The sequence below is a fragment of the Salvelinus sp. IW2-2015 genome, linkage group LG14 (genome assembly GCF_002910315.2).
Source record: "Salvelinus sp. IW2-2015 linkage group LG14, ASM291031v2, whole genome shotgun sequence".
Lineage (NCBI taxonomy): Eukaryota > Metazoa > Chordata > Actinopteri > Salmoniformes > Salmonidae > Salvelinus > Salvelinus sp. IW2-2015.
Window position 1 is genome coordinate 27,219,300 of NC_036854.1, and position 17,217 is coordinate 27,236,516.

Below are 17,217 nucleotides of genomic sequence, written 5' to 3' on the forward strand. Positions count from 1 at the left end.
GTGGTAGTCGTGACACTGTCGTTGATTGAGGAAGAAAAAAAGAGACAAAACTCTCTAAACTTAATTATTATTGGCACATAGATCAATTTCACCAGAATTTCTGTTTGAATTTGACTGGAAGTGTGGTTGGTGTGATGGATCTGCTTTGTGTAAGTTATTAATGCAGCTCTTTTTAGGAATAAAATTTACAGAAGTCCCACATCAATGTTAGGGTTTTCACTCAGAAGGATCAGAAAGGCTGTGTGTGTGTGTGTTGTGATGGTGTGTGTGGTGTGTATTGTGTTGGTACTCAAGTGTGTGTGTGGTGTGTTGATGTGACGATGTGTGTGTGGTGTGTGTGTGTGTGTGTGTGTGTGTGTGTGAGTATGAATGATACACTCAGACACAGAGAAAAATGGCAAATGGCTGTGTAAATGGCCTCTCTTTCTGGCCAGGAGCAGCTGAGGCCCTGCATTATCAGCCTGAGTAACCTGTAGCGAGATCGAAGCCTACAGAACCAGAGAGCACCTAGCCTGCCTGCTACAGCTACCACTACCACCGCCGCTCAGCAGCTAATGTCAAAGTAGTAGAGGGTCTGTTGAGGAGTCTGAAAGACCATCACTCAGGCTGTTAGAAGACTGGTTCAGTGGACCCGCCACCTGGGACCTTCCATTTTAATCTTCACAGGAATGCTTTTTTTGGAGGAAAAAAATACTCAAAGCCCCATTCTTTTTTGGGGGGGAGATTGGAAAGAAGTGTGCAATGGTAAAAAAGAGACATGACAGTGCAGGAAGCTTACATTTGGTGCTTTTGAAATGGCTAATTTAACCATGAAGGTACAATTCCTTCCCACTGGTATTCTGTGTTTAACAGTTTTACGTTTTCATTTGTTTTCAGAATATGCACCTCAGATAATACAGCTGCGTATTTTGTACTGTGCACTGTACTATGCACCCTCCTCCTTATTGGGAATACCAATACCTTGATGTGTCCAACCGTCTAAGGCACAGTCCCACCTCTGAGCCCCTTTTGGGTCTCTTTGAAGCTATATGAATGCAGAGATAACCAGGCACCTGCTTTTAAACATGGTGTATCTCTACCCCACTGTTTGTAAACATATCCTCTTGAAGTATGGTGGTGTAGGATGAGGGCTGGGGGAGGAATATAGGGGTGGCTGCAGATTCACTAACATTAATCAGACACCTATCAGACAGCCAGTGCTACAGACCTGAGTGTAGGTCTGTGGTACTGTACCTTCTAAGGGGAGGATACAGGCTTAGTCAACAACTCAGTGGAAATCAAGACAGGTTTCATGGCAGAGAAGAATAAATGGTCAGAGAGGCTTAGAGGTCAAAGTTTGCCGTGTTTGGGTGAAGAGTAAAAGTGACATGCAGGTGTGTATTATGTGGGTTGGAATCCACTTGTTCTAGAATGTTCACTAATGAGGGTAATTTAATTATTATTAGTTACCACCACCACTACAGTCTTAGAAAAAAAGGTGCAATCTAGAATCTAAAAGGGTCATTTGACTGTCCCAATAGCAGAACCCTTTGAAGAACCCTTTTTGGTTCCAGGTAGAATCCTTTTGGATTCCATGTAGAACCCTTTCCACAGAGAGTCCTACCTGGAACCCAAGGGGTTCTACCTTGAACCCAAGGGGTTCTACCTGGAACCCAAAAGGTTCTACCTCGAACCAAAACGGGTTCTCCAATGGGGACAGCCTAAGAACCCTTTTGGAACCCTTTTTTTTTGTATTACAAATTGTTTGTACATTTACTACAATACAAACCATTGATAGTGTTGAAAGTTAATATGATGATGATTATATGGTGGGGTTTAAACAGCAGCTAAATTGATTTCACTTGTTTTCCATCCAGTGTGAATGTGAGTTGAGTCAATGCTTCGAAGAAAGAATTCATACTTCCCAGGTTTACCATATAGAAACCAGCTGAAACTGGACATTGAAATAGTGCTACCACTCACTGAAACAAGCACCACTATGTAGGCCTACAATCTGCTTACCAATTTAGTTCAGTCTTTGATAAGATCTAGAAAGTTACAAGCTCAAACAGGCCTGGAGAATAAAGCCACGACCCATGCCATACAGAGGGGAATGGTATTGTAAACCAGATCCTTTCAGGTAAACAAGTTAGGTTTGATGAATCACTCAAATCTCCGCTGTTGAAAACCAAATGTTAGTCTAAAATAAATTGGAGATAATGTCTAGGTGCTTTTTACAGTCTAGTTTATAACTTGCCTGGCTGGGCTGATGAGACAGTGGATTGCGCAGTCAGATGGAACAGAGTAAATAGGCATTTTAACGTCATAGATTTAGCTGGTGGTAACTTGTGGAATAGACACTGCCTGGAATGCTCTTTTAACCAATCATAATTCAGGATAGACCCACCCGTTGTATAAAGCACTATAGCCTACCATACACTGTACTATCATCTATGATTCTAACATACTATCGTCAGCCAAGTGTATAATTTTAAAGATAATACATACATGTCACTATACCTATACTGCCTTGTAGTCTCATGTGCTCTACCTTACATTTCAACGTTTTTACAAACATGTTGTATATGAAATTGGTTTTGCTGTCAAAACGCTGCATTTTAGGTGTATGCCTACACACCCATCTCAACTATCCAGAAGTAGCTATGTCTCTGTAAAAGTAAGGAAACACAAGGTAATAGGTTTCTGTAGAGCTGGCAAAATTATTGTATAATCACGTAACTTAAAATTGTGGACAATAAATGTGAACTAAAATAATAATCGTCATATTCAAGTAGATATAGCTTACCCAAAAGCAGTTTTTCATTTTTACATGAATTGGGTAAACTCATTTTGACCCCCCCCCCCACACACACACACACACACACTTCTCGTGAACGCACACGCACTCAACTCTTCATTGCTGCGACTGCTTGCTAGTTGAGATTTCTGCTCTTCATTCCGTTGTCAGTTTAACCTACATTTCACTGATCTTAGTAGCAGAAAGCAGGTTTTATGTGTGTCCTTCAAGGCAGCTGTCAGCTTTCTTTCTTTTTTATTGCGGTTTGATCGAGGGGGAGGCACTAGTAATGTCTGCAGTTTTCGGTTTGGCTATTTGTTTCAAGTGTATTAGTCTATAAATAAATCTCTTTGTCAAAATTTGGCATCTCTCCCGTGTCTTATTCGACTAGTAGTTGTTCTGAAATGTTTGATGCTTGACAACATGTTACTCCCTCCTGTATGTTTAATATCAACATACTGACTCAACTCCAGCCACTTTAATAATGGGAATTGATGGAAATTATGTAAAAATTTACCACTAGCCACTTTAAACAATGCCACTTAATATAATGTTTACATACCCTACATTACTCATCTCATATGTATATGTATATACTGTACTCTATATCATCTACTGCATCTTGCCATCTTTATGTAATACATGTATCACTAGCCACTTTAAACTATGCCACTTTGTTTACATACCCTACATTACTCATCTCATATGTATATACTGTACTCTATACCATCTACTGCATCTTGCCTATGCCGTTCTGTACCATCACTCATTCATATATCTTTATGTACATATTCTTTATCCCTTTACACTTGTGTGTATAAGGTAGTAGTTGTGGAATTGTTAGGTTAGATTACTTGTTGGTTATTACTGCATTGTCGGAACTAGAAGCACAAGCATTTCGCTACACTCGCATTAACATCTGCTAACCATGTGTATGTGACAAATAAAATTTGATTTGATATAACACACATACATTAATGATTAATTTCGGCTGCCTATCCTGACGTGAAGTTTGTTCTATAGAAAGTATTTGGCCCTGATGTGTGCCAGAGAAAGTATTTGACTCTAGTGACAAAATTAAGGAAATTAGAAGGGGGGGGGGGGGATTTCGGCAAGGCCATTTTCTTGCCCAAATACTTTCTGTGGCACACACTACTGGTCAACATGATCTACCAAAATGATTCTGAAGTGTGCCAGGCCTTGCAGTCCCAAGATAGAAGGGGGGGAGAATTTCGGCAGGCTAGAAAATGGCCTTGCCGAAATCCCCCCCCCCCCCTTCTAATTTCCTTAATTTTGTCACTAGAGTCAAATACTTTCTATAGAACAATTTTCATGTCAGGATAGGCAATCAAAATGAATAATGAATGTATGTGTGTTATATTAAACAGGCTAAACTGACAACGGAGTGAAGAGCAGAAATCTCAACTAGGAAGCAAGTCGCAGCAATGAAGAATTGAGTGCGTGCGCGTTCACGCGAAGGGGGGGGGGGGGGGGGGATTCTGGCAGGGGGGGGATTTTCGTCACAACACCAGCACGGTCGGGAGAAGAAGCTTAGTTTCCAATAGTTCAAAGCGGTCAAACAAGTTGTTTTTGAGACAGGGGTGTAACCAGAGATGTGTTGTATTCATTAGGTATGTCGTGGCTCATTTTAAAAGATGCATTATGATGCTTTACAAGCTCAAAACATTTTTCAACAAAAATGACAATTATGACAAGAACCATGGCGATTTTTGTGACAATTAATCGTTAACCAAAATTCCATAATCGTCACACAATATTGAGACAGAGCTTTATCAGTCTGTATTCTGTCTGTCTGACAGAGGTACAGTTATGTCTCCTGTCTGCACACAGTTACCCTACAGAGGATCAAATCCCCTCTGGTGATACCTACTCCTCCACATATGGACAAACTGATTCATGGCTCACACCACCTCTGTCATTACAATAATAGTGAGTAATTTGTTAATCTGGACGTGACATCAGAGGAAAACTCCCCGGCGGAGTCGACGAAATGAAGCGGTGCCGCTTCCCTGCTGATCCGGCCGCGAGGAGAGATACTGTCAGCGGCGTGTGTTACCGGCATTCTCGAAGGGAGGGACAAAGACATCTCTCTCTCTCTCTCTCTCTCTCTCTCTCTCTCTCGTCCCTACCCCAAAATGGAGGGGGGCCCTTTCAAAGGGCTGGAGGTGAATGATAATTGGACCAAAACAAAGGCCATAACCACAACATCAGAATGTGTCAAATCTATAGTGGGAGCTCATTGGATTTTAATGTCACATAATTATGTTCAGAGACTGTACAGTTGAAGACTGTATCTACAGTTGCACTGGTAGCAAGAGCACATTCATTATGCTTTTGTGGCACATCCCAATCTATACAACATTTATTCCAGTGCCATAGGAATATAACGTAACACAGACAAAATACCTATTCATGTTCTACAAACACAATAAACTGATTTATTTTATTTTATCCAAAGGCAATAATAACGTCAGGTTGGCATTTATTGGGATGACTCGTTTACTGGAGGCAGCTCTGCAGAGTGGTCACTAGCTGGCACAGCCACAAAGTCATACAATCTGATTTTAACCCTAACATTAATCCTAACCACACTGCTAACCCTAGAGTGCAGATACCCATCGAGTTCCAGTCGTGAGCTAATACTATTTAGCATTAGCTCACAAAACTACCTCAAACTTCCTTCATACTGGACTCAGAGACATAAAAACGGTATCCACGAGTCAATCTCACTTTGGGGAAGTAGATAAATGGCCTCATTGCCAAAATCCCAAAGTATCCCTTTAAGACTAAAAAGCTATTTTTTTTGTTTTCATGAATTTTTAAGATATTGCTAATTTTGACTTTGCAGCTGCCCATCTAGCAGACACTGCTCAGTTCTACCTCCAATGCAAGACTCATGACAATAAAGGTCAACCTGCATAATAACTCATTTGTGGCTATTCCTTATGCATTAAATGCAAGTTGGGAAATGTTTTGAATATCCTAGATGACTGTCATCACTAGCAGTCCAAATGCATTCGAACACCTCAAATATATAAATAACAATAGATATTCACAAACCTGATAAAAGGTGTCAATAAGTCTGTTCCAAGTGTTCTTTCTGACCATTTGTATACAGGGCACAACTATCAAATGTACTCCTCTGTCATATCTCCCTCTTCTCTGCTCTGTTGGTGTGAGCTACTAGTACCCTACTCCGTCATACCTAAGAGGATGAGAAACCCTGTCGGGATAGCTGTTGGACGCGTAGTTGCTGTATCGGTAAGTGTCAAAGTTCTCTGCCCTCTCGATTTTGGCTGGCAGGGTTTCCGGTTGGTACGACAGCGCCGATTTGATGACCCCGGAATCTTCTGGAATCTTTAGATCAGAGTAGGAGGAGGGCGAGGTGTCCTCGAGCAAGGAGCTGCAGTTGGGCAGGCCCTTAACGTCGTACATGTTATCGCCGTATTTGACCACGGATGGCTTGGGACAGGGCTGGTAGGACACCTTGGTGGTGGTGGTGATGATGGTCTGCAGGGAGGCGGGCGTGGCTGGCACTGGGCCCGTCAGGGCCCTGCATGGATACTCACTGTTGTAGTAGTGGTGGTTGGCGTTGCCAGGGAGCTGCCCATATTCACCACGCTCCCCGTATGTCCCCTTGCCCAGGATCTGCTTCCAGCCGTGATGCTTGCTGCTGGGCGTGTCGTAGCTGCTGCGGTCATGGCCCGAGAGGGTGCCGGTAGTGTGGGGTGTGGTGGTGCTGGTACCCAGGCCTAAGCTCACCTTGCTGGGCTCAGGGGGCTCTGTCTGGTGGCTACTGGGGTCCTTGTAGAGGGCTGTGTAGGAGCCAGAGCCTAAATAGCCAGGCACAGCAAAGTCGTAGCTACATGGAGGCCTGGGCATGTACAGACGGTGGTTGGCCGGCTTCTGGAGTGTGGAGGGGGCCTCACCCAGGGTGGCATGGGAGTCGTAGGCAAACTTGTAGGGCTCAGGATTCTGGAAGGGCGGGTACTGCTGGGTCTTGTAGGGCTCAGGGTTCTGGAAGGGGAAGTTGGACTCAGCGATGATGCTGAAGCGGTCAGGGCCCTCCATGCAGGACAGCTGATGCAGGTTGGGGAAAGGAGCACCCAGGTCATGGTATCTCCCAGTCTGAACAAGTAACAGTACACAACAGTACATATTAGTGATAGGCTAGTCAAGTCCACTGCATCTAAGGGAAGAAATGGCATGTGTGTATTTTTGTAAATTCTTTACTTTCAATCTCCTTGTAGGTGCACAGGGCTTATACAGAAAGCAAAGGCAACAGTGGCAAGACAAATCTTCCTAAAGGAAAACAATTGAGAGGAACCATCCACCTCTGGCTAAGCAGGTAGACATAATTCAGAGTAGATACAGTTGAAGTCTGAAGTTTACATACACCTTAGCCAAATACATTTAAACTCAGTTTTTCACAATTCTGACATTTAATCCTAGTAAGAATTCCATGTCTTAGGTCAGTTAGGATCACCACTTTATTTTAAGAATGTCAAATGTCACAATAATAGTAGAAAGAATGATTTATTTCAGCTTTCATTTCTTTCATCACATTCCCAGTGGGTCAGAAGGTTACATACACTCAATTAGTATTTGGTAGCACTGACTTTAAATTGTTTAACTTGGATCAAACGTTTCGGGAAGCCTTCCAAAGCTTCCCATAATACGTTGGGTGAATTTTGGCCCATTCCTCCTGACAGAGCTGGTGTAACTGAGGCAGGTATGTAGGCCTGCTTGCTCGCACACGCTTTTTTAGTTCTGACCACAAATGTTCTATAGGATTGAGGTCAGGGCTTTGTGATGGCCACTCCAATACCTTGACTTTGTGGTCCTTAAGCCATTTTGCCACAACTTTGGAAGTATGCTTGGGGTCATTGTCCATTTGGAAGACCCATTTGCTACCGAGCTTTAACTTCCTGACTGATGTCTTGAGATGCTTCAATATATCCACATAATTTTCCTCCCTCATGATGCCATCTATTTTGTGAAGTTCACCAGTCCCTCCTGCAGCAAAGCACCCCCACAACATGATGTTGCCACCCCCGTGCTTCAAGGTTGGGATGGTGTTCTTCGGCTTGCAAGCCTCCCCCTTTTTCCTCCAAACATAACGATGGTCATTATGGCCAAACAGTTCTATTTTTGTTTCATCAGACCAGAGGACATTTCTCCAAAAAGTACAATCTTTGTCCCCATGTGCAGTTGCAAACCGTAGTCTGGCTTTTTTATGGCGGTTTTGGAGCAGTGGCTTCTTCCTTGCTGAGCAGCCTTTCAGATGATGTCGATAGAGGACTCGTTTCACTGTGGATATAGATACTTCTGTATCTTTTAAAATGACTTGTGTCATGCACAATGTAGATGTCCTAACCGACTTGCCAAAACTATAGTTTGTTAATGAGACATTTGTAGAGTGGTTGAAAAACGAGTTAGTGACTCCAACCTAAGTGTATGTAAACTTCCGACTTCAACTGTATGTGACCATGGAGGGTAAATGTTCTTACATCTGACTCTACCAGCCTCCTCTTCTGGGAGAAGTGTGGAGAGGACATTTTCCTCTTCACTGCACTTCTCCGGGCTTCCGTCTCAGATTTACTCTCAGGTCTGGCATGGTCATGGACTCCCTTGGCCTGCAATCACATCAACACATACTACGATTGTTACTTTCTTGAAATAATTTAGAAAATCTTTGGTCACACACTTGGATTTTTTTTGCACCGAAGCTCATAACCAAAAGAACGGTGTTTCTTTTTTTCTACTTTATCGTGAATTCAAATTATTTGCCTTCAGATATTATTAATCAAGCATCAAATTTATGAACCCACGCTAATTGCTAATTCATTGTCAATTTTTCTTTAAACTGAAACCTTAACACTTTACTTGAAGGTTTGCTTATAAACCACTAAACATCTATAGTATGTTAACCATCACATGAAGTAAGTAGAAAACAGCTATTGTACATGATCTTCGTAAGTAATAAATGCTTTATATATGATGATCAACAAACAGGTTATTAATGGTTTATGAGGAAAGAAGACCGTTAAATAAAGTGTTACCAGAATCTGTTGAGAATATGAGCCCACACACCTGGAAGAATATGACTTTTCCATCTATTCTCCAGAAGTTGGTGACGGGGTAGCCACTGTGTCCTCTACATGGCATCAGCTCCAGGGCAGAGTTACAGCTGGGGCACAGCTTCTCTGGAGAAAAACCACCAGTACACACAACCACACAGTTTTAAACAACCACCAGTACACACAACCACACCGTTTTAAACAACCACCAGTACACACAACCACACAGTTTTTACAACAACCACACCGTTTTAAAACAACCAACCGTTTTAAACCAACCACACCGTTTTAAACAACCCACACCGTTTTTAACACAACCACACAGTTTTAAACAACCACACCGTTTTTAAACAACCACACCGTTTTAAACAACCACACCGTTTTAAACAACCAAACCATACACACAACCACACAGTTTTAAACAACCACACCGTTTTTAAACAACCACACAGTTTTTTAAACAACCCACACAGTTTTAAACAACCACACCGTTTTTTAAACAACCACACTGTTTTTAAAACAACCACCAGTACACCACAACCACACAGTTTTAAACAACCACCAGTACACACAACCACACAGTTTTAAACAACCACCAGTACACACAACCACACCGTTTTAAACAACCACCAGTACACACAACCACGCAGTTTTAAACAACCACCAGTACACACAACCACACATTTTAAACAACCACCAGTACACACCAACCACACCGTTTTAAACAACCACCAGTACACACAACCACACAGTTTTTAAACAAACCACACCGTTTTAAACAACCACCAGTACACACAACCACACCGTTTTACAACCACACAGTTTTAAACAACCACAAGTTTTAAACAACCACACAGTTTAAAACAACCACACAGTTTTTAAACAACCACCAGTACACACAACCACACCGTTTTAAACAACCACACAGTTTTAAACAACCACCAGTACACACAACCACACCGTTTTAAACACACCAGTACACACAAACCACACAGTTTTAAACAACACCAGTACACACCAACCACCCCGTTTTAAACAACCACACCGTTTTAAACAACCACACGGTTTTAAACAACCACACAGTTTTAAACAACCACACCAGTTTTAAACAACCACCAGTACACACACCACACCGTTTTAAACAACCACCAGTACACCACAACCACACCGTTTTAAACAACCACACAGTTTTAAACAACCACACAGTTTTAAACAACCACACCGTTTTAAACAACCACCAGTACACACAACCACACCGTTTTAAACAACCGCACAGTTTTAAACAAACACACAGTTTTAAACAACCACACAATTTTTAACAACCACACAATTTTTAACAAACACAGTTTTAAACAACCACACAATTTTTAACAAACACACAGCTTTAAACAAACACACAATTTTTAACAAGGCCATATTACAACTTCTTCACTCCAGAAGAAATGCTTAATTTGATTTTGCATTTGGCTTCCCTCTGGGCTGATAGTATAAAAGCAACTTTGTATTCAGGTATTGTACATTTATTTATTAACTATTATACTTTTCTGGATGTGAGAGGAAGATCATAGTGTGGGGAGTGGTCACAAGTGAAACAATGATTTAAGGAAATTAAAAAATATATATTATAAAAAATTATAAAATAAACATTATTTTAAATTAAAAACGTGTATTTTTTTCAGTCAGACCAACAATATTGTTTATTTTAAGTTGTTTAACTAGGTGTTCTGTATATAAAGCTGTATTATTATGTTATTATGATCATTATAGTCTGAGCACACTAAGAACCTAATTGCTTTTTCCAAACACAACCAATAATTCTTTCCATACATTTTGGCTGCTCCTGTGGGCTATTCTCGACTTTAGCCAACTTCGTTTTTATTACTACCACATAAGTGAGGATATTATTATTATGATGAAGCACAAAGTGTCACATTTTCTATAGTGGGTCAAGGTGATGACTGAATGAAGGAGTCACATGAAGCCTACCAAGTGTTTAGACCAGATGAAAAGTTGAATATCTCGTTCCAGAGTGGGGTTATATTCTCAACAACAGTCGACGTCGTCGACAGGCCCAGTAAGTAGGCTATCATTATGAATGATTTGATACAGATTCAAAACCTGCATTGTTAATGTTAAAAATACATCATGTTTTCATCCTTTTTCCGATGAGAGGCGTCGGCAAGTGTACACCGTGCAATACAGATGTGAATAATGCATTTACTCACTTTGTTGTTTTTGTCGTGCTTTGTCACAAATCGCCGGTCTGAGCTGGAGTTTTCTTCCGTCGGCCAGCGTGCAGTTTCGACCGCAGACTACGACGCCCAGGCAGGATTTCTTGAGAATCTGACAGTTGTGGTTGTTGGTGTTCCGCATAGCCCATCCGCTCAGGTGGCGCTGTGCGTTCTTGTCCTCGCCATTGTAGATGTAACGCACATAACCATCCGTCCACTCTTGAAAAGCGTCAAACTGCTTTATGTCCTGTCAGAATTAGGGGGAAATATACATTCCTTACTTTAAAGTGCTTTCTAAATGGATAATAAGGCTACACACGAAAGGTACAGGCCAATGATTAGAATATACCTGGCTTGCTGCAATACGTTTTGATTGTGGAGAGACCCGAAGATATGGCCACAAAGCGCAAATAAATATCTGATAGCTGAGTTGTAGAAGCATATTAGGCAAATCATGATAATCTGAGTGCAAACTAATTTATCCTGAACTTTGTATATCTTTAGGCTACAAATTGAAACAATGATTTATTTCGATTCAACCTTGACATATTTTGATTTAATAGAGTATCAAGTGATATATACTTTGGAAATGTAAATATCTATCATTGAATAGCCTATAGTCTAACGCATAGCGTAAACTGTCATATGAGAGATTTTGACATACCTGAGGCAGTTTTGGGTCGTTGATATCCCACGTTAACTTCATACCGAAGGAACAAACACAGTCCGGGTCATCAAACTGTTCCGAGGACTTTGCCATCTTGTAAGATTCTCTCAATTTGACGATTTTTGAACTTGACTCATAGCAGGAATCATCAATAGGCCTACAGGTAGCGTCCCCTAGCCGCGCACCTTGTATCCCCTGTCTTTTATCGGTCTTAATCCAATGCTCCCTTGCGTCCTAAGGAGTGTTACGCGAAGCCACGGGAGTAGCAAGGTGAATGACGACAGGTTAACGCTGTCTCGTCTATGTAAAGGAGGAGGAGGCAGGACTAGGAAATATGTCTAGCCTCAGCTCTGTTGAGGCTGAGCACTGTGCGCTTTCAGTTCACCTGATCCGTGGCACTGACCTCCACTTATCCTACTGCGTGGCGGTTTCCCCGAGCATTCCTTCCAAGCACTGTGTATGTATGAAACACCAAAAGCAATTAACTATGCTGTAACCTATATATATCTATGTTGATCTTGAATACACTTAGACGTCATGAAATTACACAAGGCCGCTGACAAACGTTTCTTTATCCCTCGTAGTTCTTGTGTGGGTTTTACGCTTATTTTAATTGTTTTATTAGATTTTATATTATTATTACTATCTATATTTGTATTATTGTTATTATTAGTAGTAGTAATAGTAGTATTATCACTGCATTGTTGGGAAAGAGCTCCCAAGGTAAGAATTTCACTGTATCGTTTTAAGCCTGTTGTATCCTGTGCACGTGGCGAATAAACGTTGAAACGTTGAAACTGGAAAACAATGGGAATAGGCCTATTTCGATTATGCTTGCAGTTCTGACAGGAAAAGTTTCTGTGTTGTAAATGTCAAACCTGTTGGTTAGGATGAACGATTAGCTCTTAAATCAGCAAACATTTATGGGAGTAATCTGAATGTGAAATAACCACATTCAACGGTTACACAAGTAGCCTACAGTGACAGGTGTCAAGTGATCTATCTAGGATCATTAGGAGTTGTTGTATGTAAACCTTAAGCCGCACTGACGTGTAAACATCAAAACTACCGGGGCTGCACATTAACAACAAACAAAGCATCAGTCCTGCGGCAATGTTAACGAATTATATGTTTCAGCGGACATATTTTCGTAGGCTACACCCATGTCTTTACGAATTTACCTTTTTGTTTTATAGTGGAATGTTATTCACTTTTCTTTTATTCGGGAATCTGATCAGGCATGGCCATAGTTTGGATTTTTTCCCGACATTATATTACATTTGAAGCATGTCAGGGGTTTGCATGTTTCCATTCGCCAAATTGGCACTGTTACGAGGCTGATCAAAACATAGGCTACGTTACTGTATACGATTTCATGCAACAACAAAAAATCGATTCTTATTTTTCTTCAAGTGAAATCTAAACATATTTGCTGTCCATTATTCATTGAGTACATTCCCTTCTAAGTGGTGTAATCATTAGGCTATCGCTTAACAGTTGTTGTTATATTTACCTACAAATGGCAAAGCACACGACACAATATAAATGAATAGATTGTATCTGTCACTGTTTGTAGATCAAACAACCAAGCGTGCCATTTGTTATTGAAGGGCGTTTTTAGCTATTACATTGCATAACCGTAAATAAGGCAGTTTAAGTGAAATATATCATAACTGTGAAAGTTCAATTTTAATTGATCAAAATTCTAATGTTATCAACATCTTTAGATGTTAGTGTTTGTTATTATATGCAAATGATCGAATGCCTCCACACATATTAAAAAAATCATATTTCCCCCCCCAAAAATACTTCGAAAACAATAATGAATTAGAATTGCTGTCTTTAACAAATAGGAATAACAATGATTACAACATTATTTTATTTTTTTAATTGATCATGGTCTTGCAGGGGCGTCTTTTCAAGCGGTTCACAAATTAGATTCACCTGTGGCAAAATTGTCCCTATAGCTACACTTGCACACTGCAAATTATGATCGTAAATGTGTTCATTTTTAAACAATGAAATCAAATTCTTTCTTCAATAATTAGAGTGGCCGGAAAACCGGTTCATGATATTMTCGTAAAACATGGTAAATTATCAAAATGTGTTTATATTATTAGCCTATGGGTTTAATTAAACACGAAAAACACCTTAGTGAAAAAGACCCCATTGACGAGACCAACAGTATAAAGCAATAGCTAGCCTACAGTATAGTCCCATGTATTGCATGCATATTTAACATTTTCTATAATTTCGCAATCATTTTTGTAGGAGGCTTTCGTCAGTAATACTGTTGTAGCCATCACAGCATCACTTCTGAGGGAGAAAGCCTCCAAGTCGTTGGTTAACAGGTTTGTTTTCTCACATCCACATATTCATTAAATTACAGTTAACCCTTTGTGGGTATGACATTCTTGCCAGAAGTAGCATAGCCTACTTTCAACAACCTTAGAAAAGCATCTTGGTTCCACGAGAAATCTGTTGAACAGTTCTGTTAGAATTATTTAAAAATGTTCTCTCCCGCTATCTCCTTTTTGTGAATTGCAGGAACTTGATAGAAATGTGTTCAAAAGCGTCACTCAGCTTTTGAGAGCGAGATGATGATGATGATGCATGCCAGACTGATGAAGGCTGCTTTACCTGCCTGCCCAGGAAAGGTCTCATTAAGTATCTAACCCAGCAACATTTTTATTTTTTAATCTAAACATTTTTTTATTTGACATTCATACATTTTGTCATCTATTGGGTTCTGTGTCTGTTTGGCTGTATGTTGTCCTGTGTTTTTGTTCATGTCCACGTGTTGACGTGGTTTGAAAGGGCTGTAGAATTCATGAAAATTGAGGAATACAACTGCATGAAGGATCTGCCAAGCCTTATTGAGACATCTATGATTTTTTTTCCTGATAAGCATGTGAGGTGTCATTTTGTACATACAGTATGTATATATCATATTTTCTGTAGCTACTACATGTGCCCATCTCATTGACATCACTCTCCCTCCCTCTCTCCCTCTCTACTACACCTGCTGTCTCGACCTCTGAATGTTTGGCCATGAAAAGCCAACTGACATTTACTTCTGGGTGCTGACCTGTTGCACCCTCTACAACCACTGTGATTATTATTTGACCCTGCTGGTCATCTCTAAATGTTTGAAAATCTTTAAGAACGATCTGGCCTTAATGGCGATGTACTCTTATAATATACACCCAGCACAGCCAGAAGAGGACTGGTCACTGTCTCGGTTTCTTCTAGGTTCCTGCCTTTCTAGTGAGTTTTTCATAGCCACCGTGCTTCTACACCTGCATTGCTTGCTGTTTGGGGTTTTAAACTGGGTTTCTGTATTAACACTTTGTGACATCTGCTGTAAAAAGGGCTTTATAAATACATTTGAATGAATTTGATTGATTTTGGAAATAGGTCACTGTAATTCAGGGTTTCCCAAACTCGGTGCACCAAGGGGTGCACATTTGGTTGTTACTCTAGCACTACACAGCTGATCCAAATAATCAACTCATCATCAAGCTTTGATCATTTGAATCAGCTTTGTAGTGTTGGGGCAAATAACCAAAACGTGCCCCTCTTGGGGTCCAGAGGACTGAGTTGGGGAAACGCTGCTGTAATTATATCTACTGCCACGCATGTCCTGGTCATAAGTGTGGTTATTCCAACAGTTTCCAACTTCATCTTTTTTATTGTTACTGTTTGACCTGACGAAGATCCGGTTTCGATCAAACGTTGTCAATAAAGCAGTGAATTGGAAGCTTAAACAGTGTTCGCGACTTCCTGTTCTTCACAAGTGAGGTTCCAGCCTACCTCCTGTACCAGCCTGTGTGTCTGAATATTAAATCAACCCCTAGCCCCTACTCCCTAGGCACTCATGTACATCTGAAAGTATTGGATATGTTTAAGCAATATATCAATTACTTCACCTTGCCTTATGATAGGCTGGATGGTCTGTTTACCAAAGTGCTTACCTAATGTCATTTCAGATCTGAGGCAGGGCTCTCCAAGCCTGTTCCTGGAGAGATACCGTCCCGTAGGTTTTTGCTACAGGGGGGTAGCTCTCCAAGAACAGGGTTGGAAGAGCCCTGGTCTAGCAACCTGGTCCCAAAGCATTTCTTATTTTTCTGTACGTAAATCCAAGAGACTCCATTTAGCATGACATGTTTCGTATGGTATGTATTCATTTGTGTATGTCCATCACCCATTTCATAAATGTTACAAATTACAATTTGTATTATATGTTTCGAATTTGCAAAACATACCATATGTTACAAATGTGTGAACGTACAATATGTTACAAATTTGTGAACGTACAATATGTTACAAATTTGAAAAACGTATGATATGATACCAATTCTAGCTAGGTGGCTAGGTTGCTAACGTTAGCTAGCTGGCTAACGTTATCTAGGCTAGGGGTTAGGGTTAAGATTAGGGTTAAATTTAGGAGTTAGGTTAAAGGGTTAAGGTTAGAGTTAGGGTTGGGAGAAGGGTTAGCTGAAAGGGTTGAGGTTATGGTTAGGGGAAGGGTTAGCTAACATGCTAAGTAGTTGCAAAGTAGCTAAAAAGTAGTAAGTCATTTAAATGTTGCTAAAATGCTAAGGTTGTCTATGGTGAGATTCTAACTCGCAACTTTGGGTTGCCAGACAGTCGCGTTATATGCCCACCCATCCAGCCCATTCAACCACCCTGCTTTCCATTTGTCTTAAGTAACCATCTATCTTATGTAACCATACCAAACGTAACATATCATACTAATTTGAGCGTCCCGAATTTACAGTTACTATGTTACGTCTAGTGTATGAGACCAGGCTGGGTCTAGGGCAGAGATGTGAAACTTTGATGGGGGTGGGGGCCGCAAGTTGCCCATCCCTCGTCTAGGTGGTACCGGTCTTGTGATTGTTTTGGATTAAATACTAATATTTCCTACTTTTCAGCGTTTTTCTCCTCCTGTGGAAGGTGAGTTTTTTTCCATAATTTTCATCATTCCACGATTTGCTTCCCTTGCTTTGTTTATGCTGGTAGCTACAGTCATGCTGTTTGCTATTTGGGAAAAGACTGAGGTCAGCTCACCAGCATCTTCCTGCTGCATGTTGGGAGTGGTTGGGACTGACCCAGAAGTCACGTTTGGTCTGAGTTAAGAGGTAAGGCAGTACAGTTAACTGTTGAGAGAGACGACGTTGGCTCAGAAGGTTAGGAAGGACGCCATTTTGTTCACTACAAAGTGAGACTGTCTAATAGAAAAGCAAGGGAAAAGTTTGTTTTACAGTCTGTTCATCAATGACGTCACATTTGATGATGCTTACTAAAGAACAGAATATATTTTCGAAAACAATAATTAACACCCTGCAGTTCTATTGATGTTAAATAGTTTTTGTCTCCAAAATGATTAAACTAATACTCCACCATAATATACATTTTTATCCATTCAGGCTATAAGGT

The 17,217-nt window shown here is 40.6% G+C and overlaps 1 protein-coding gene across 1 annotated transcript; it reads right to left on the bottom strand.

The window, feature by feature from the left end:
• Window positions 1-5,021: 5,021 nt before the first annotated feature.
• LOC111973594 (chorion-specific transcription factor GCMb-like) lies at window positions 5,022-12,156 on the bottom strand. Its single transcript, XM_024000974.2, has 5 exons — window positions 11,773-12,156; window positions 11,103-11,355; window positions 8,891-9,003; window positions 8,308-8,433; window positions 5,022-6,925 (listed from the first exon to the last, which is right to left on the bottom strand). The coding sequence occupies exons 1-5, from the start codon at window positions 11,866-11,868 to the stop codon at window positions 5,981-5,983; spliced, it is 1,533 nt and encodes a 510-aa protein (XP_023856742.1). The 5' UTR covers window positions 11,869-12,156; the 3' UTR covers window positions 5,022-5,980.
• Window positions 12,157-17,217: the final 5,061 nt, after the last annotated feature.